The following is a 23,315-nucleotide window of genomic DNA, read 5'->3' as shown; positions in this document are numbered from 1 at the left end:
AGGTCATACATGAAAGCCTGAGATTTCTCCTCTTTTCAAATCCATTCCTGGCTTTGGCTTCAAATCTTTGGCAGATAATCTGTCAGATAATCTTTCTGTGTAAAAGGGCCCTTATATATAGAGACACAACACAGGCCTGCCTCATATATAGAGACACAACACAGACCTGCCTCATATATAGAGACACAACACAGGCCTGCCTCATATATAGACACAACACAGGCCTCATATATAAAGACACAACACAGGCCTCATATATAGAGACACAACACAGACCTGCCTCATATATAGAGACACAACACAGGCCTCATATATAGACACAACACAGGCCTCATATATAGAGACACAACACGGACCTGCCTCATATATAGAGACACAATACAGGCCTCATATATAGACACAACACAGGCCTGCCTCATATATAGAGACACAACAGAGGCCTCATATATAGAGACACAACACGGACCTGCCTCATATATAGAGACACAACAGAGGCCTCATATATAGAGACACAACAGAGGCCTCATATATAGAGACACAACACAGGCCTGCCTCATATATAGAGACACAACAGAGGCCTCATATATAGAGACACAACACGGACCTGCCTCATATATAGAGACACAACACAGGCCTCATATATAGAGACACAACACAGGCCTCATATATAGAGACACAACGCAGGCCTGCCTCATATATAGAGACACAACACAGGCCTGCCTCATATATAGAGACACAACACGGGCCTCATATATAGAGACACAACACGGACCTGCCTCATATATAGAGACACAACACAGGCCTCATATATAGACACAACACAGGCCTCATATATAGAGACACAACACAGGCCTGTCTCATATATAGAGACACAACACAGGCCTCATATATAGACACAACACAGGCCTCATATATAGAGACACAACACGGGCCTGCCTCATATATAGAGACACAACACGGGCCTCATATATAGAGACACAACACGGACCTGCCTCATATATAGAGACACAACACAGGCCTCATATATAGACACAACACAGGCCTCATATATAGAGACACAACACAGGCCTGTCTCATATATAGAGACACAACACAGGCCTCATATATAGACACAACACAGGCCTCATATATAGAGACACAACACGGGCCTGTCTCATATATAGAGACACAACACGGGCCCCCACGGAGCACTGCATGGCCATATAATTCACAGCCAGTGTTCTCCATGGTGAAGACATGTTAGCAGTGAAGATATTTTGGTCTGTGGACACAGTCGCCGTCATCTACAAAGTGCACACAGATATAAATGTAGCGCGCAGAGTGACAGGTGAGTGTATGCGGCATTACACATTACATAACCAGCAGCACAGTGATGCCAGGAGCAGGGGGCTGGCATGGCGGGGACTGACGGGATTTACACTCCGCTGCAGCTGACCGCCCGCGCAGATGTTGTCTGTCGGAGCACAAGGAAGCTATTAAGGGTGATGGCCGTGCAGCTGCTGGGAATGGCCTCTCAGCACAGGTGGGGACAGCTGCAATGGGGAAAGAGACTAGATGAAGATAGGGGGCCTGGGTAACCAGATAGGGGGTTCTTATAGCCTCATATCACACTGACCACATAACCCCACATGAGGTTATACCCCCATATCAAAGTATATAAACATAGCAGTCACTCTGTAAATGCATTATATTACTTATCAAACTCCAGAGCTGCACTCACTATTCTGCTGGTCAGGTCACTGTGTACATACATTACTTATCCTGTACTGATCCTGAGTTACATCCTGTATTAAACTCCAGAGCTGCACTCACTATTCTGCTGGTGGGGTCACTGTGTACGTACATATCACCACAATCCTTGGAGATTTCAGCTCTGTATGATTTATTTCCTATGGAGAATCCTATAAATTGGTTGATGTTTTTGCTGTGGTCTATGGCAGACTTTAGTATCTGACTATTAGAGGATCCATATGGGGAAGAGCGGAGGGATTAGAGGGTCCAGTCATAGGTGGCGCATTAATCTGGAATTAGAAGTCGTTGGTTTTGTGGTCTTGTTATCCAGGATAAATAAACGATCATCGAGGGAGGAAATCCCCCCCCCCCCGGCCTCCCGGTATTTACCGTGTAAACCTCCCATTACCGCTCTGAATGAGATCTGGCCCGGAGGCTGAGCACATCAAACACCAGGGGAGGACGTCTGCCATAATTAGTATCGCTGTAGGGGGGCTGGCAGAACGTGCGCCGTATTAAGGGGTCCTATGGGAAGTCAGGGGAGGGGGGCATTAAACTAACGGATTAATCTTGAGGAGGAAAGAACTAGCTTAACCCTTTAATTCCTAACACTGCTGATCAATCTCTTTAAGGAAAACATACAAGGGATACAAACTCCTCTGAAATATTCAGCGCCTATGCCTTGCAATGGGTAGCCTATGAGAAATACTGGTCAGTGACTACCTGGGTTTCCAAATAAGAATTGAGAGTAGTCGCCTGCTAACAACACGCAATGTTACTGGGCATCAGCCCCAACTTTATAGCTGTGAGACTCCACCAGTGGGGGCTTATCTATAATAGGGGGCCCATTCTTCTCGACTCTGACATCATCTGTTGCCAATCCTTCTCATCTCTGACATCATTTTGCCGATCCTTCTCCCCTCTGACATCATCATGTTGTCAATCCTTCGCCCCTCTGATATCATCTGTTGCCGATCCTTCTCCCCTCTGACATCATCTGTTGCCGATCCTTCGCCCCTCTGACATCATCCATTGCCGATCCTTCTCCCCTCTGACATCATCATGTTGCCGATCCATCTCCCCTCTGACATCATCTGTTGCCGATCCTTCTCCCCACTGACATCCTCTGTTGCCGATCCTTCGCCCCATTCTCCCCACTGACATAATCATGTTGCCAAACCTTCACCCCTCTGACATCATCATGTTGCCCATCATTATTAAGGGCATGTGAGATTCATGGCCCATCCTTCTCCCCTCTGACATCATCTGTTACCGATCCTTCTCCCCACTGACATCATCCGTTGCCGATCCTTCTCTCCACTGACATCATCCGTTGCCGATCCTTCTCCCCACTGACATCATCCGTCGCCGATCCTTCTCCCCACTGACATCATCCGTTGCCGATCCTTCTCCCCTCTGACATAATCATGGCTGCCCACTCCCAATATCCGTCTGATAGTGAACGTGTTCTACAATAAAGGCCCCAGTACACACTGGAGAAATATCAGGACTGGCTGCAGGTGTAGTGTGTGTGACGGCCTCCCGACTCCACCAACACATAATGTCAGAGGAGGGATGAGGTGTGATAGATTCAGGCACCTGATTCACTTGTCTTTACTAGAGATTAAACACCACCACAAAGGCCGGGCAGCAGCTGTCTCTTCTCTCCTTATTGAAATCACATGCAGGCATGGCCGAACCAACGTTAACGTGTATGGGTGGAATCGGGACACAGCAGTCGACTGAGCATTCGGCTAATGGCTATTAAAGGATTATAGTAGATTTAGTCAAGCGAAGAGTTCAGACAAAGTGACCATACATGTCAGACAGGAGTAGGTTGATGGCCATCATGTGATTCAGCCGTATTCCAACCATTCCTCAGAGGCTGCCATACACATTGTACATCAATAGGGGGCGTTAGATTCGCTCAGGCCGGTCATACATACAATGGGTGAAGCACAACCCATCTACTTGTCTTTTCTGAAGAATCATTCATGGACAAAGACCTTTCATCTGACTAAAGGCCGTATTAGACAGACTGGACAGCTTCGTACATGAGTGGAGATCTCAATGATCGCTTTACACGGGGAGAGCTGCGGACGACAACTGAGGATGTTTAAACAGAATTCAGCAACAACCATGGAGCAAGCAAATGCTGATGGCTGGACCTATTCTACGAGGCAGTATCGGAATAACTAACACAGCTGACTTCTTTCTAGATGATGGTGGTCTTTCATTGGACAGATTGTCTTCATAGATGTCGGACGTGTTTTCCATCTTCATCCAACAGTCAGAATGAAGATCTTTTGCTCAAGCAAGAACGTTCTCATCGGCGTCATCGATATGTGGCAAGTTTTGTTCTGATGCCTAATATGTACTGAACTGAGTATGGATGTGTCTGCACCAAGACTGCGCAGACGATGTTATGTTCTAGGGGTCCACAACCATCATCCTACTTCTATATATGTTTATGGCCACCTTAAAACTATTGTTGGCTATTTATATTCACCAAGCGATCAATCACTTTGGTTAAAATCGTCAGTTTTCATCAACTTTAATCTTACAGGGAACCTGTTATCGCATTTATGTTTCCTGAATCATAAGTCATCATGGGGAGGGGGGACCATGGCGGCTTCCCCCCATCCCCCGCTAGCCTTGATTGACAGATCTCTCCGCATAAGCAAACAGGGAGAAGTCTCTGTGGAGCTTGGAGAAGGCACCAGGGACCATCCCGATGACTTGTGATTCAGGCAGGGAGGAAGTGATGACAGGTTCTCTTTAACACCCCCAGACTCGGACCCTCAACCCCCCTTCACATCACTCCCCCCATGAAGGGTCATGACAGTCCTGCTGATCAAACAGAACAAACTAAAGTCTCCATAAAACCAGAAGGCAATGTGTTCTCAGAATAGCTCCAGACCTGGCACTGCTCTCCAGATGAGAGACAAGGGAACGTCTATGGGTCTAATCCGCGCCCTGGACCATGGATACAGCTCGGCACCCCTCAGCCTGCTCCTGCTCAAGACCTCCGGTCAAAGTGGACTTTGTGATCAGTTTATGTGGAAATCAGTGAATCGGGATCCCATGTACAGGAACCACAATGTATGAATTCCTCATCTGTAACACTACGGCTAATAGAGAAGATGTGAGTTGCATTAGGGATCTGCCAGCCATATGTAACAATAATGTATTCTGGGAGGTTGGGGGGGGCAGACACATTTTTGGAAATGTACTCATGCCCACAGAACAGCATGTTCTGAAAAAAATCCCACGTTGGCAAAGATGACTCCCAGCGTCTCCACGTCTGCTGCTCTGCGGAGATGGATTGACTGAGAAAAAACACTTCAGATTTCACTCCTAGTGGGAAAGGCAGCGTCTCCACTAAACGAAACAGTTGATCGTTTATTAAGACCTGGAACTATTTTTATCATTGCTTGTTCGCAAATCGTTTGCATTGAATAAGAAGTCGTTCGCAGGAGTGACGAACGCAATAGCGATGACAAGACGACCGCAAGAACAATCATAAGTAACTATTATCTTTCCATGTAAATGGGTGAACGATTTCAGGTCTTTCGTAATAACGGTCATTTGGATCGTTTATCGTTAACGATTATACAAACGATAATCGTCCCGTGGAATAGGGCCCTAAGGGTCCTAGTAGACAAAGCGATTTTTTTTTCCCGATTAACGATTGTGAACAAATGACCTGAAATCATTCACCATAGTAGACCGAACGATGTTTGTTATTCACAATCGTAATTACGATTATAATTAAGAACATTTATATACTTTGTATACGAAAATTGTAATAACAAACAAGCGTTGTGAACAGACACGGAAAGATTAGCGAACGATTAGCGATGATTTTATGGCCAGCTCATTTGATCGTTGCCGACATACACACGGAAAGATTACTACTTAAATTTGAATGATATAACGATTTTTTACATGATACCTGTCCTGTGGGATAGGGCCCCGATATCGCCTTGTGTGATAGGGCCTGCAAATGCTCATTTGTCAGCTGATGGGGCCACAAAAACCATTGCTCATCGTCCGCACGTCTCACCATGTAATAGGGGACTAGCAATTTGTCCATGTGGCCCTCTCTGCCTGGTCCGTGTAAAGGCTCTGTAAACGAAAGCCAATTTACTAGATAACAGGGCCATCAGTCCATGGTGTCTTGTAACCTTGTCTATTGGGTTCTTATTAATTGTTCCATCTACTTATACCCTACAGCAGTGTTCCCCGACATGGGGCTTTCCAGCCACTCCAAAACTACAACTCCCATCATGCCCTGAGAGCTGAAGGAGATTGGGCTTTTCAGACCAAGGATTAAAGGGAACCATACACTCTAGACAGGTGTCAGGCGAACACAATGATTTGGAGATGGGAGACTCCATACACCTTTAATGGTTGGCTGCTGAAATCAGTGACAACTACCCAGTGTGCACGGCCAACAGCCTGGTCAACTTTATCAATATAACTAAACATAAATACCATGCGTATACATTGACCTCAATAATAACCGGGCTGCAGTAAGTGCTCCTTACGCCCAGCACCAAGTCTCCGCAGAGGATTCGGAGCTGTGAACCTTCACGGTGTGTAATATCTCAGAACCTCCCATGACTACATCCCCCATCATGGGTGAACGCACGGACGTCATTGCCTCTACCACACGTGGTGGGATATTTCCACAATCCTGAACTACCACTGCCAGCAGTATCCAGCTCACGAAGGTTTATGTATTCTTTACCGACCATCTATAAGAGCTGGGAATCGGCGTAAGAACTACCAGCCCCAGCATTGACGCCCAGACTGGGCGCGCCTTCTCCCCTGCATTGGTCTTTATGAGACACGCGAGGCATTTCCCAGCAGCGGGCTGGATGGAGGTGTAAAATGTCTGGGTTTTTGGCCAGCTGCCGTCCTGTATCGAATGACTGCAGCCAGATGGAACGTGAAACTCGATCTATCACACGCAGAGAAGACGCCAACATCAAAGAGACAATTACTCATAGACCGTCCCACGAACAAGAGTGCCGGTGACAAATGTGCCGCCAGATAGTGACTGCGTGCGCCATGTACCTGCTCCAGAATATCCACGTCGTAACCACCGTCCAAACACCTATGTTCCCCTGCCAGCGAATACCTATCGGACTCCACCAATTTATTTCCCTCAAGACAGAAGCATTATGGGCTTATAAGCCGGATGATTAGTCAGGGGTCATTGGGGTAACGCCATAGGATGAATGGAGCTCCCCTTAAAATAAATGAAAGTCTGTATGTGGTCAGACAGGGATGCGGCTCGTATCGATGGCCACATGTATTCATAGCAACCAGATTTACCCATAGCAACACACCTTAAGATAAGATAATGTGGGCGGCAGGCATGCAGCAGTGACATTGGCTGACGTCTGTGCCCAGTGGCGGGTGGGCGCCGGTGTCAGTCCTAGTAGATTTAACCATTCGCTGTCTGCATTGTCTGTCTCTTTATAATGAATGTTACCTGTAGGGGTCCTCACGGTTTGCCTACTCGGAGTGCTGCAACACCCACACACGGAGTGATTCCTTACAGACACACATAGCACTGTCTGCTGGATACACTCAGGCTATAGTAACAGAGGCCTGATGGGAATGGGAACCCTGGGTACTCCATATTAATAGCCGATAATGTCCAGGTTATTAGGGGACCCTGATAACTAAAGGGGTCCAGTGACATTATCACACAATAAGGGTGTCCAGGGGGTTCACATACTTACTGGGACATATAAGAGCTTCCTTTGCTGTGATGCTCTTGCTACAGACGAAACACATAGTGGTCCCGGACACGGTGATGGTGGTGAAGAGGTGGCCATTGGTGTAGCGGGTGTCCTTGTCCTTGGCGTCCTTCTCTCTCTCCTTCATTTTCTCTTTTTCTTTATTCTGTATAGAAAAGATACAAACAGGTCAGTGGAAGATCCCTGATCCCATATCATCCATGACCCCTCCCGCCACAGGTCAGTGGAAGATCCCTGATCCCATATCATCCATGACCCCTCCCGCCACAGGTCAGTGGAAGATCCCTGATCCCATATCATCCATGACCCCTCCCGCCACAGGTCAGTGGACGATCTCAGATACCATATCATCCATTATCCCTCCTGTCACAGGTCAGTGGACGATCCCTGATCCCAAATCATCCATGACCCCTACCGTCACAGGTCAGTGGACGTTCCCATATCATCCATTATCCCTCCTGCCATAAATCAGTGGACGTTCCCATATCATCCATAATCCCTCCCCTCATAAGTCAGTGGACAATCCCATATCATCCATGACCCCTCCCGTCACAGGTCAGTGGACGATCCCTGATCCCAAATCATCCATTACCCCTACAGTCACAGGTCAGTGGACGTTCCCATATCATCCCTTATCCCTCCCGCCATAAGTCGGTGAACGATCCCATATCATCCATGACCCCTCCCGTCACTGGTCAGTGGACAATCCCTGATCCCAAATCATCTACGATGCCTCCCGCCATAAGTCGGTGGACAATGCCATATCTTCCATGATGCCTTCCGCCATAAGTCAGTAGATGTTCCCATATTATCCATCATCCCTCCCGTAATAAATCGGTGCCGATGCCATATCATACATCATCCCTCCCATCACAGTGGACGATCTCTGATCCCATATCATTCATTTTCCCTCCCAACATAAATTGACGGACGATCCCATATCATCCAAAATGTCTCCCGCCATAAGTAGGTGGATGATCCCATATCATCCATGATGTCTTCCGCCATAAGTCAGTGGACAATGCCATATCATTCATGATGCCTCCCGACATAAATTGGTGGACGTTCCCATATCACCCATAATGTCTCCCGCCATAAGTCAGTGGACGATCCCATATCATCCATGATGCCTGCCGCCATAAGTCAGTGGACGATCCCATATCATCCATGAGGTCTCCCGCCATAAGTCAGTGGACGATCCCATATCATCCATGATACCTGCCGCCATAAGTCAGTGGACGATCCCATATCATCCATGAGGTCTCCCGCCATAAGTCAGTGGACGATCCCATATCATCCATCCTCCTTCCCTCCCGCCATGATCTGAGCCTACAGGTCACATCCTGCAGTCAGTAGTCACGTAGGGTGAACCTACCAGCCCCGGCGCTCCCCGCTCGGTCTGCCGCTTGGCCCTCCAGGTCATGGTCTGGAGCTTGCGAGGGGACACCTCTCCCCGGGCAGGGCCGTGTATGGAGGGGCTGCGGAGACTGTGCTGGTGCTGCATCCCTGGGTAAATGCTGCATTATCCACCAACACATAGATAGATTCCTGAAATATCTCTGTGCTCACTAGTTTTCTATGTATAACCATGACAACCATCAACGGAGCCAGGAGCCTCCCTCATCTACTAACATCACTGCGGAGATGGAGAGGTGCGACTGTCACCAACTCCACGACAACACACAACCGCAGACGCTGGCGGTGTATCCGAGCCTGGTGTGTGTGCGATACTGTGCCTGGCGGTGTATCTAATACAATCATACAACTACAGCCCATCTACTCCCCATATATGAGGAGGATAGGGGTTATAGTCTCCAGTCACCAGCCATGACTATGTAACAGCCTCATACTGGGAGACTTGGTGGCCATATTGATTTCACCACCAGTAAAGCAGATCCTGAGATTTCACGTGTCGTAAAGTGAATATGCTGCGATGTGGGGTCAGGGGTCTCAGAGGACACATCAGATGGATTTACAGGAAGCTCTACCAGGAATCCCCCCAGTCACTGACAGGAGGGGGGAAGTGAATCACACATCACATCCCGTCACCTTATAAATTCCTCCGGTCACTGTGTCACCTTCCCGTCACAGGACGCTGGGGCCCCCAGACAACATACCAGTAATTTACAACCTGTGGTACAACTACAACTCCCAGCATGCCCGCCCGCTCTATGTGATCTGCTGTGTGGCCACAGAGTTTACAGTTGGGAAATCTCCGGCAGAGGGAGCGGGTTTCCGGGTGACACAAGTCTTACACTTCCTGTTACTGAGCAACTACAACCCCCACCGTGTGACGCTCCGCTGCTTCTCCTTACTCAACGCCTTCCGGAAATAAACTTGTCAACCTCTCTCTCTCTCTATAAGAGACCAGTGCTGCATGCTGGGACTTGTAGTTTAGCAGTAGAGAAACACATTGGAGATCACTGTCCTAACAAATCTTTTTGCAAAGAGTAAAGCTGCTGTATACCATAAGAGTCCCCCAAAGCCCAACGATTCAGAGCCATTCTAACCCTGACCAGGGGGAGAGAAGATGCAGGCAGCGGGTGTGAGGAGGAGAGAAGATGCAGACAGCGGGTGTGAGGAGGAGGGAGGATGCAGGCAGCAGGTGTGAGGGGGAGAGAAGATGCAGGCAGCAGATGTGAGGAGGAGAGAAGATGCAGACAGCGGGTGTGAGGAGGAGGGAGGATGCAGGCAGCAGGTGTGAGGGGGAGAGAAGATGCAGGCAGCAGATGTAAGGGGGAGAGAGGATGCAGGCAGCTGGTGTGAGGAGGAGAGAAGATGCAGGCAGCAGATGTAAGGAGGAGAGAAGATGCAGGCAGCAGATGTAAGGGGGAGAGAGGATGCAGGCAGCTGGTGTGAGGAGGAGAGAAGATGCAGGCAGCAGATGTAAGGAGGAGAGAAGATGCAGGCAGCAGGTGTGAGGGGGAGAGAAGATGCAGGCAGCAGATGTGAGGAGGAGAGAAGATGCAGGCAGCAGATGTGAGGAGGAGGGAGGATGCAGGCAGCAGGTGTGAGGGGGAGAGAAGATGCAAGCAGCAGGTGTGAGGAGGAGAGAAGATGCAGGCAGCAGATGTAAGGGGGAGAGAGGATGCAGGCAGCTGGTGTGAGGAGGAGAGAAGATGCAGGCAGCAGATGTAAGGAGGAGAGAAGATGCAGGCAGCAGATTGAGGAGGAGAGAAGATGCAGGCAGCAGATGTGAGGAGGAGAGAAGATGCAGGCAGCAGATGTGAGGAGGAGAGAAGATGCAGGCAGCAGATGTGAGGAGGAGAGAAGATGCAGGCATCAGATGTGAGGAGGAGAGAAGATGCAGGCAGCAGATGTGAGGAGGAGAGAAGATGCAGGCAGCAGGTGTGAGGAGGAGGGAGGATGCAGGCAGCAGATGTGAGGAGGAGGGAGGATGCAGGCAGCAGATGTGAGGAGGAGGGAGGATGCAGGCAGCAGGTCTGAGGGGGAGGGAAGATACCGAAAGCAGGTGTGAGGAGGAGAGAAGATGCAGGCAGCAGGTGTGAGGAGGAGAGAAGATGCAGGCAGCAGATGTGAGGAGGAGAGAAGATGCAGGCAGCAGATGTAAGGAGGAGGGAGGATGCAGGCAGCAGGTGTGAGGAGGAGAGAAGATGCAGGCAGCAGGTGTGAGGAGGAGAGAAGATACCGGAAGCAGGTGTGAGGAGGAGAGAAGATGCAGGCAGCAGATGTGAGGAGGAGAGAAGATGCAGGCAGCAGATGTAAGGAGGAGGGAGGATGCAGGCAGCAGGTGTGAGGAGGAGAGAAGATGCAGGCAGCAGGTGTGAGGAGGAGAGAAGATACCGGAAGCAGGTGTGAGGAGGAGAGAAGATGCAGGCAGCAGATGTGAGGAGGAGAGAAGATGCAGGCAGCAGGTGTGAGGAGGAGAGAAGATGCAGGCAGCAGATGTGAGGAGGAGAGAAGATGCAGGCAGCAGATGTGAGGAGGAGAGAAGATGCAGGCAGCAGATGTAAGGAGGAGAGAAGATGCAGGCAGCAAATGTGAGGAGGAGGGAGGATGCAGGCAGCAGGTGTGAGGGGGAGAGAGGATGCAGGCAGCAGGTGTGAGGAGATAAGATGCAGGCAGCAGGTGTGAGGGGGAGGGAAGATGCAGGCAGCAGGTGTGAGGAGATAAGATGCAGGCAGCAGGTGTGAGGGGGAGGGAAGATGCAGGCAGCAGGTGTGAGGAGATAAGATGCAGGCAGCAGGTGTGAGGGGGAGGGAAGATGCAGGCAGCAGATGTAAGGAGGAGAGAAGATGCAGGCAGCAAATGTGAGGAGGAGGGAGGATGCAGGCAGCAGGTGTGAGGGGGAGAGAGGATGCAGGCAGCAGGTGTGAGGAGATAAGATGCAGGCAGCAGGTGTGAGGGGGAGGGAAGATGCAGGCAGCAGGTGTGAGGAGATAAGATGCAGGCAGCAGGTGTGAGGGGGAGGGAAGATGCAGGCAGCAGGTGTGAGGAGATAAGATGCAGGCAGCAGGTGTGAGGGGGAGGGAGGATGCAGGCAGCAGGTGTGAGGAGATAAGATGCAGGCAGCAGGTGTGAGGGGGAGGGAGGATGCAGGCAGCAGGTGTGAGGAGATAAGATGCAGGCAGAATAAAGCCTGGATACTTCTATATTACAACGCCCTCAGAATGATACCCCCCCCCCCCCCCAATGATATAATTGGTTCTAAGAAAACAAATAAACAGCATTACAGTTATAGATGACGGCCCCTGTGTACGTTATTTCCCTCTTCCCGGCCTGGGCAGTGCGGTGTCTGATGATTATTTAGTCTGGTTCCCCTGTTATTATTAGTAATGGGCTTTGCTGGGGCCGCCTGGCACTGAGCTCGCTCTCCGCTTCCTGTGCTGCGTCCTGCAGATTACACAGACAATGTCCAGGACACCATCACCCACCTCCTCTGTATACCGGGGAGGCAGACGATAAGGAGTCAGACACCATATAGTGTAAGGAAGCCCCCCCCCACATGGACACTGGTCTCTTAAAGGGGGACTCCACACAGCGTTTCCTCCACCTTTACATCCCTGTAGTCACAGTATGGTTTCTACACAGTAGCAGCTGGTGGCTGGTTTTCCCACAACAGCAGTCATGTGACTCCTAAGCTCCGCCCATGACGTCACAATCATGTGAGCAGTCAGTAACTTTCCAGTAGATTGTATGGCTGATACCTGGCCGTTCTGTCACAAAAACACAGCCGCTATCTTTCTGATACAGCGCCAACCATGTCCTCAGTTCGGGTGTAGTATTGCAGTTCACCTCTATTGACGTGAATAGAGAAAGTTGTAATACCACACACAACCTGAGGACGAGGGTGGCGCTGTTGTTCGAAAAAAATAAAATAAAAAAAAAGAACCATGCTTCTCTATGACCCCTTTAAAGATTGTCTAGACTGTAACACTGTAACAAACTCTCAGCTCTGCGGTTTAAGCCTAATCCCCGTCACAATTATACAATGATTACCCTCCATTTGCATGAGGCCAGACGAGATCTACTTTACATATAAGAGCGGCGCTGTATAAAGACGTCGGATTATAAGACTTTGAGGGGGATCAGTCACATCGCTGTCAGGTCATGTGACATAAAAGTGCCAAAACCGAGACGGAAATCTGAGGAGCTCCACATTTGAATATGTAAATGAGGAATTGATCCGCTGATTTGGCTACAAATCCTCGTCTGGGAGGACGTCGGATTAACGCCCGCCAGCAGAGCTTACAATCTAATACAGGGAACCCCGACCCAGTACAGAGCGGTATGTGATGGAAGGTGACGCGTCTATGGGTACAGATCTATGGGTACAGATCACGGCCCCTCAGTGGTCGGGTTATCCCAGTACAGTGCGGTATATGATGATAGATGTTAGGCATCCCTATGGGCACCAGTCGGGTTATCCCAGTACAGAGCGGTATATGATGGAAGGTATTAGGCATCCCTATGGGCACCTCAGTGGTCGGGTTATCCCAGTACAGAGCGGTATATGATGGAAGGTATTAGGCATCCCTATGGGCACCTCAGTGGTCGGGTTATCCCAGTACAGAGCGGTATATGATGATAGGTGTTAGGTATCCCTATGGGCACCAGTCGGGTTATCCCAGTACAGAGCGGTATATGATGATAGGTGTTAGGCATCCCTATGGGCACCAGTCGGGTTATCCCAGTACAGTGCGGTATATGATGATAGATGTTAGGCATCCCTATGGGCACCAGTCGGGTTATCCCAGTACAGAGCGGTATATGATGATAGGTGTTAGGCATCCCTATGGGCACCAGTCGGGTTATCCCAGTACAGTGCGGTATATGATGGAAGGTATTAGGCATCCCTATGGGCACCTCAGTGGTCGGGTTATCCCAGTACAGAGCGGTATAGGATGATAGGTGTTAGGCATCCCTATGGGCACCAGTCGGGTTATCCCAGTACAGAGCGGTATACGGTGATAGATGTTAGGCATCCCTATGGGCACCTCAGTGGTCGGGTTATCCCAGTACAGAGCGGTATATGTTGATAGGTGTTAGTATCCCTATGGGCACCAGTCGGGTTATCCCAGTACAGTGCGGTATATGATGATAGGTGTTAGGTATCCCTATGGGCGCCTCAGTGGTCGGGTTATCCCAGTACAGAGCGGTATATGTTGATAGGTGTTAGTATCCCTATGGGCACCAGTCGGGTTATCCCAGTACAGTGCGGTATATGATGATAGGTGTTAGGTATCCCTATGGGCGCCTCAGTGGTCGGGTTATCCCAGTACAGAGCGGTATATGTTGATAGGTGTTAGTATCCCTATGGGCACCAGTCGGGTTATCCCAGTACAGTGCGGTATATGATGATAGGTGTTAGGTATCCCTATGGGCACCTCAGTGGTCGGGTTATCCCAGTAGAGAGCGGTATATGATGGAAGGTATTAGGCATCCCTATGGGCACCTCAGTGGTCAGGTTATCCCAGTACAGAGCGGTATATGATGATAGGTGTTAGGTATCCCTATGGGCACCAGTCGGGTTATCCCAGTACAGAGCGGTATATGATGATAGATGTTAGGCATCCCTATGGGCACCAGTCGGGTTATCCCAGTACAGAGCGGTATATGATGATAGGTGTTAGGCATCCCTATGGGCACCTCAGTGGTCGGGTTATCCCAGTACAGTGCGGTATATGATGATAGGTGTTAGGTATCCCTATGGGCACCAGTCGGGTTATCCCAGTACAGAGCGGTATACGGTGATAGATGTTAGGCATCCCTATGGGCACCTCAGTGGTCGGGTTATCCCAGTACAGAGCGGTATGTGACAATAGGTATAAGGCATCCCTATGGGCACCTCAGTGGTCGGGTTATCCCAGTACAGAGCGGTATATGATGGAAGGTATTAGGCATCCCTATGGGCACCTCAGTGGTCAGGTTATCCCAGTACAGTGCGGTATATGATGATAGGTGTTAGGTATCCCTATGGGCACCAGTCGGGTTATCCCAGTACAGAGCGGTATACGTGATAGATGTTAGGCATCCCTATGGGCACCAGTCGGGTTATCCCAGTACAGAGCGGTATATGATGATAGGTGTTAGGTATCCCTATGGGCACCAGTCGGGTTATCCCAGTACAGTGCGGTATATGATGATAGGTGTTAGGTATCCCTATGGGCACCTCAGTGGTCGGGTTATCCCAGTGCAGAGCGGTATATGATGATAGATGTTAGGCATCCCTATGGGCACCAGTCGGGTTATCCCAGTACAGAGCGGTATAAGGTGATAGATGTTAGGCATCCCTATGGGCACCAGTCGGGTTATCCCAGTACAGAGCGGTATATGATGATAGGTGTTAGGCATCCCTATGGGCGCCTCAGTGGTCGGGTTATCCCAATACAGTGCGGTATATGATGATAGGTGTTAGGTATCATTATGGGCACCAGTCGGGTTATCCCAGTACAGAGCGGTATATGATGGAAGGTATTAGGCATCCCTATGGGCACCTCAGTGGTCGGGTTATCCCAGTACAAAGCGGTATATGATGATAGGTGTTAGGTATCCCTATGGGCACCAGTCGGATTATCCCAGTACAGAGCGGTATATGATGGAAGGTATTAGGCATCCCTATGGGCACCTCAGTGGTCAGGTTATCCCAGTACAGAGCGGTATATGATGGAAGGTATTAGGCATCCCTATGGGCACCTCAGTGGTCGGGTTATCCCAGTACAGTGCGGTATATGATGGAAGGTATTAGGCATCCCTATGGGCACCTCAGTGGTCGGGTTATCCCAGTACAGTGCGGTATATGATGATAGGTGTTAGGTATCCCTATGGGCACCAGTCGGGTTATCCCAGGGGTCTCGGGTTTCACCTGCACAATGAGCGGCTACATAGATAATTACCAGTAATACATCTCTGGCCTTAGTAAACATTGCCGGAGGTCGGTGGTGTCAGGGCGGCTGGCAGGTGGCACGGTGGTGGTGGTGATGGTGGTGAGGGCGGGCAGGGGGATGGCGCAGTGTGATGACACCGCTCCTAACAACGGGAACAGCTGGCGGGGAACAGGAGGAGCCCAAACCTCACAGGGATTTACTGGCATCCGCAGTGCGGTATACAACACAGGATACTACAGATACATGTATACCGTGCTGCCCCATAGCATAGGTGTATACTGCCTCATAGCTATAGATGTATACTGCCTCATTCCTATAGGTGTATACCGTGCTGCCCCATAGCATAGGTGTATACTGCCTCATAGCTATAGATGTATACTGCCTCATTCCTATAGGTGTATACCGTGCTGCCCCATAGCATAGGTGTATACTGACTCATAGCTATAGATGTATACTGCCTCATTCCTATAGGTGTATACCGTGCTGCCCCATAGCATAGGTGTATACTGCCTCATAGCTATAGATGTATACTGCCTCATTCCTATAGGTGTATACCGTGCTGCCCCATAGCATAGGTGTATACTGACTCATACCTATAGATGTATACTATCTCATACCTATAGGTGTATACCGTGCTGCCCCATACCTATAGGTGTATACCGTGCTGCCCCATACCTATAGGTGTATACCGTGCTGCCCCATACCATAGGTGTATATAGCCTCATACCTATAGGTGTATACTGTCCTGCCTTATACCTATAGGTGTATATAGCCTCATACCTATAGATGTATACTGTCCTGCCTCATACCTATAGGTGTATACTGTCCTACCTCATACCTATAGGTGTATACTGTCCTGCCTTATACCTATAGGTGTATATAGCCTCATACCTATAGGTGTATACTGTCCTGCCTTATACCTATAGGTGTATATAGCCTCATACCTATAGATGTATACTGTCCTGCCTTATACCTATAGGTGTATATAGCCTCATACCTATAGGTGTATACTGTCCTCCCTGATACCTATAGGTGTATACTGCCTCATTCCTATAGCTGTATACTGTCCTGTCTCATACCTGCCCACCTCTCCTCAGCCCCCAGGCACCGTATATGACTAATAAAGTCCAGTAATGATGGGTGTAGTAGTGGCGTCTGATTGCGCTGAGTATGGCGGGTTCCCTGGTAATGTTCAGGGTGATCTTGCTTCCCTGTCACAATGTGCGGCTATGACTCACGGCTGTGCACCACATCCTACACCCAGCAGTGTCCTCACACCAAGGCCGCCCCACCACCTGTGTAATATCGGGGGCTGGGAATACGGGAGTGTATAACCTACAAGATGGACCGCTCCTCGGCCTTCACAAAACCAGGGATGACTAGTCATGGAAAGTAGGTGGGAAGTATTCTGAAGATAAAGTTGCAGGAAGGCGCAAAAGTATAGAAAACTATACCCCCCCATATAGACCCCCATAGGGACCCCATATAACCAGAGCCATAAACCCCCCATCTCACCATCTCCACTTGCAACATCTGCTGTGGTCAACGTATCCAAAACAATGTTGCTTTAACCACGCGAAACCAGTAGAACAGGAAGTGTTATCATGGGGACATAGCAGACTAACAGCTCCTTCTAAACCCAGATCTTCAATCGCTAATAAGTAAGATATTAAAGGCGTTGTTCAACCCCCATAAAATTCTTTCGAATCAACTAGTGCCAAAGATTTGTAATTTACTTCTATTAAAAAAAAAAAAAAAAAAAAAACAACTCACCTTCCAGTACTTATCAGCTGCTGTATGTCCTGCAGGAAGTGTTATATTCTCTCCAGTCTGAAAAGCAGGAGAAGTTTTCTATGGGGATTTGCTGCTGCTCTGGGCAGTTGCTGACATGGACAGAGGTGGCAGAAGAGAGCACTGTGTCAGACTGAAAAGAATACACCACTTCCTGCAGGACATACAGCAACTGATAAGTACTGGAAGACTGGAGATTTTTCCATAGGAGTAAATTACAAATCTCTGGCACTTGCTGGGACCAGTGGATTTGAAAGAACTTTTTTGGGGGGTGAACTACCCCTTTAAGAGTCCACCTGGACACTTTACGCACATTCTCCTTTAAATGAACTTTGCGCCCTCCTGCAACCTTTACCATTATTTTTCGCTCACTTTCCATAACTGGTCGTCTCTGGTGTCGTTTAATGGGATTAGGGGACAGGTGGCGGTGGTGTCTGCCTGGCGGATCTGGCGTAGGAGACAGCTTGTACGTAGAGAGTGCGGGCATGGTCCTACTGAAAGGCCTTGTTTTTCTTGGGTGCGAAGGCGCGGGGACATTTATAAAAAGAACTCGTTTACATGAGATTCAGGTTCCCTTTTTAGGGCCGAGCAGCTTCGTTCCCCTGACGGCCGAACGCTGTCCTTACAACGGACGATGGAGGTTATCATAGTGACCATAACGGTTAGGTAACCTCAGCTTCATCCAGACATAACAAACCCTGCGTCTGCAGAGCTTACACTCTAATTTCCTCGCCTCGGGCACGTAGACGGCGGAGGAGAGAGGAAACCAGAGCTCCTGCAGGAAATCCTACAAAAACACCGTCTGCAAAGATGCTGGGACTGCAGGATCCTGGCTGCCTCACCCTCAGGAGCTGAGCCAGGGGCGTAGCCATCACAACCGCTGTCCATGAGGGCCGGCCGGACCCTCCGCTGCATGAGACCACACCAGGATAGTAAGCGGAAGCAGAGATCTGGGCTCCTGGATGAATTCTGCAGGTGGAAATACAATGTATTCCTTACTCACCAGCCCCGGTCTCCTGACCCTTCCCCGATGGGAATGAAGGATCAGACAGGCTGGATTTCAACTGCCCAATCCTTATATATGTGGGGATAAGTCACCAACAGCGGAGTCTGTCAGCAGGGATATTCCAGCTCTCGTGGAATACAGTATGATAGAAAACCACACATACTCACCTAGAGTCCAAGAGGAACACCCAGGGGCAGGACCTGCCGGATCAGCCAATCACTGGCCAAGACTGGACACTGCTGCAGCTTATGATTGGCTGATCGGGCAGGTCCTGCTTATGAGTACTTGTCTTGGAAGCAGGAAGAAGAGAGATGCTTGGGGAACCAGACACAGGTGAATGGGAAGCTGCAGGGAACCAGGGACAGGTAAGTATGTTCTCTCGCCTCAGCATCATACCAAATATAACACTGGGGCTGGAATACCCCTTTAAGCTGGCTATACAGTAATGATAGCTTTCATTCAGCTGAAAGCGCCCTCTCCCAGTGTTCCCAAAGACACAAACACTCGGCTCAGCTGAATCTTCATGTTTTCTGACCGGGGAGAAAGCTACTGACAGACTCCTCCGGCTGCGGCTCTCCAAAATGATGAGGATTGGACGAATCTGACACGTTCTATTGAGATCTGCCATCAGGGGAGGCTAAAGGGGCCCTCATATCCATCAGATGGTTGACCACTCCTGGTGATAGCCGAGGTTTGGCCGGGATAACCAGGATTTGTGTTCCTCCAGGAAAAGCGCCACTACTGTCCTCAGTTTGTGTCTGGAATTGCAGCTCAGTTCCATTCATGTGAATGGAGTGGAATTGTAATACAGCACACAACCTGAGGAAGGCTGCCGGTGGCCGGTCCTACCGAGATCACCTGACACATGTCTGGTGTGACGGCCCTGCGTAACACCCCTGTCCACTGCTCTGAACAAACGCACACTTACCCAGGTGGAGTACTGTGCGGAGTGTGTAATATAGTATACATTATATATACACTATCTGGGAGAAAATGACTGTACGGAGTGTGTAGTATAGTATACATTATATATACTATCAGGGAGAGGTGACTGTGCAGAGTGTATAGTATACATTATATATACTATCAGGGAGAAGTGACTGTGCAGAGTGTGTAGTATAGTATACATTATATATACTATCAGGGAGAGGTGACTGTGCGGAGTGTGTAGTATAGTATACATTATATATACTATCAGGGAGAGGTGACTGTGCAGAGTGTGTAGCATAGTATACATTATATATACTATCAGGGAGAGGTGACTGTGCAGAGTGTGTAGTATAGTATACATTATATATACTATCAGGGAGAAGTGACTGTGCAGAGTGTGTAGTATAGTATACATTATATATACACTCTCTGGGAGAGATGACTGTGCGGAGTGTGTAGTATAGTATACATTATATATACCATCAGGGAGAGGTGACTGTGCAGAGTGTGTAGTATAGTATACATTATATATACTATCAGGGAGAGATGACTGTGCAGAGTGTGTAGTATGGTATACATTATATATACACTATCTGGGAGAGATGACTGTGCGGAGTGTGTAGTATAGTATACATTATATATACACTATCTGGGAGAGATGACTGTGCGGAGTGTGTAGTATAGTATACATTATATATACACTATCTGGGAGAGATGACTGTGCGGAGTGTGTAGTATAGTATACATTATATATACCATCAGGGAGAGATGACTGTGCGGAGTGTGTAATATAGTATACATTATATATACTATCAGGGAGAGGTGACTGTGCAGAGTGTGTAGTATAGTATACATTATATATACTATCTGGGAGAGGTGACTGTGCGGAGTGTGTAGTATAGTATACATTATATATACACTATCTGGGAGAAAATGACTGTACGGAGTGTGTAGTATAGTATACATTATATATACTATCAGGGAGAGATGACTGTGCGGAGTGTGTAGTATAGTATACATTGTATATACTATCAGGGAGAGATTACTGTGCGGAGTGTGTAGTATAGTATACATTATATATACTATCAGGGAGAGGTGACTGTGCAGAGTGTGTAGTATAGTATACATTATATATACTATCAGGGAGAGATGACTGTGCGGAGTGTGTAGTATAGTATACATTATATATACTATCAGGGAGAGATGACTGTGCGGAGTGTGTAGTATAGTATACATTATATATACTATCAGGGAGAGATTACTGTGCGGAGTGTGTAGTATAGTATACATTATATATACTATCAGGGAGAGGTGACTGTGCGGAGTGTGTAGTATAGTATACATTATATATACTATCAGGGAGAGATGACTGTGCGGAGTGTGTAGTATAGTATACATTATATATACACTATCTGGGAGAGATGACTGTGCGGAGTGTGTAGTATAGTATACATTATATATACACTATCTGGGAGAAAATGACTGTACGGAGTGTGTAGTATAGTATACATTATATATACTATCAGGGAGAGGTGACTGTGCGGAGTGTGTAGTATAGTATACATTATATATACACTATCTGGGAGAGATGACTGTGCGGAGTGTGTAGTATAGTATACATTATATATACACTATCTGGGAGAAAATGACTGTACGGAGTGTGTAGTATAGTATACATTATATATACTATCAGGGAGAGGTGACTGTGCGGAGTGTGTAGTATAGTATACATTATATATACACTATCTGGGAGAGATGACTGTGCGGAGTGTGTAGTATAGTATACATTATATATACACTATCTGGGAGAAAATGACTGTACGGAGTGTGTAGTATAGTATACATTATATATACCATTATGGAGAGAACACAGGGTGACTACTGTGCGGAGTGTGTAGTATAGTATACATTATATATACTATCAGGGAGAGATGACTGTGCGGAGTGTGTAGTATAGTATACATTATATATACTATCAGGGAGAGGTGACTGTGCAGAGTGTGTAGTATAGTATACATTATATATACTATCAGGGAGAGGTGACTGTGCAGAGTGTGTAGTATAGTATACATTATATATACTATCAGGGAGAGATGACTGTGCGGAGTGTGTAGTATAGTATACATTATATATACTATCAGGGAGAGGTGACTGTGCGGAGTATGTAGTATAGTATACATTATATATACCATCAGGGAGAGATGACTGTGCGGAGCGAGTACTGGAGCAGTAATACAGCGACCACAGAAGAAAGTTAATAGTCAGGAAGGAAAGGGCAGGGCGCGGTGCTGAGACGATGACATACTCGCTGCTCGCCCATAATCACAATGGGCCGCTCACATGAATTTAGTCTGAGGCCTTTGATGTGAGAAGCCCGGCCCGCCTGACAGAGTCCAGACCCCCGTCCTGGACCCCCGCCATATCACTACGTCACCTACAGCTCCCGTCTCCTCTTATTCCCAGTGATAGGTTACTGAGAGTACACGGAGGACCTCCATAGTGATCTATCCATCATATACATGGCACCATTCACGCTGATCAGGATGTGACCATTGATGTGGATGGTGGATCCATCAGTACTGGTCACACAGGGCAGTGACCTGCGCACCACTATAGTGGTGTAGGAGATATATTATAAGTGACATAACCCTGTATTACACATACACAGCGCTGTCATTACGCCGTCACAGAACATAAAGTGATTTACCTGACGGCTCACAGGACCCTGCAGGGATAATAACACGGCGCAGGCGTCCCCTAGCACCGCACAGAATACCGTAATAATAATAGTAACATTCACCGTGTGATGAAATGATGGGAAGAAACAGCACGGAATATAACATGGGATATTACATGACCGGTAGTGACACAGGCACCGTAATAACGTTATATAGCTGCTCTATATATACAGGTGTGTAGTACTGATCACTATACTCTATGTATGTTCTATGATGTATATACAGTGATATCACTGATCTCTATATCCTGGTGTGTAGTACTGATCACTATACTAGTGCCCTCTCACCAGTGATGTATATACAATGATATCACTGCTCTCTATATCCTGGTGTGTAGTACTGATCACTATACTAGTGCCCTCTCACCAGTGATGTATATACAGTGATATCACTGCTCTCTATATATACAGGTGTGTAGTACTGATCACTATACTAGTGCCCTCTCACCAGTGATGTATATACAGTGATATCACTGCTCTCTATATATACAGGTGTGTAGTACTGATCACTATACTAGTGCCCTCTCACCAGTGATGTATATACAGTGATATCACTGCTCTCTATATATACTGGTGTGTAGTACTGATCACTATACTAGTGCCCTCTCACCAGTGATGTATATACAGTGATATCACTGCTCTCTATATATACCGGTGTGTAGTACTGATCACTATACTAGTGCCCTCTCACCAGTGATGTATATACAGTGATATCACTGCTCTCTATATATACAGGTGTGTAGTACTGATCACTATACTAGTGCCCTCTCACCAGTGATGTATATACAGTGATATCACTGCTCTCTATATATACAGGTGTGTAGTACTGATCCCTATACTAGTGCCCTCACCAGTGATGTATATATACAGTGATATCACTGATCTCTATATATACAGGTGTGTAGTACTGATCACTATACTAGTGCCCTCTGACCAGTGATGTGTATATACAATGATATCACTGCTCTCTATATCCTGGTGTGTAGTACTGATCACTA

The 23,315-nt window shown here is 47.9% G+C and overlaps 1 protein-coding gene across 4 annotated transcripts in view; it reads right to left on the bottom strand.

The window, feature by feature from the left end:
• Window positions 1-23,315, bottom strand: part of ARHGEF2 (Rho/Rac guanine nucleotide exchange factor 2) — a 124,716-nt gene that overhangs the window by 26,198 nt on the left and 75,203 nt on the right. For all 4 annotated transcript variants that reach the window (XM_069949316.1, XM_069949315.1, XM_069949318.1 and 1 more), the window contains one exon: window positions 7,488-7,650. In XM_069949316.1, coding sequence (XP_069805417.1) covers window positions 7,488-7,650 — 163 coding nt within the window. The remainder of the gene's footprint in view (window positions 1-7,487; window positions 7,651-23,315) is intronic.

The sequence above is a fragment of the Dendropsophus ebraccatus genome, chromosome 13, assembly GCF_027789765.1.
Source record: "Dendropsophus ebraccatus isolate aDenEbr1 chromosome 13, aDenEbr1.pat, whole genome shotgun sequence".
In the NCBI taxonomy this organism is placed as follows: domain Eukaryota; kingdom Metazoa; phylum Chordata; class Amphibia; order Anura; family Hylidae; genus Dendropsophus; species Dendropsophus ebraccatus.
Note: the sequence above shows the minus strand (reverse complement) of the source record. Positions and strands in the feature narration are given on the sequence as shown.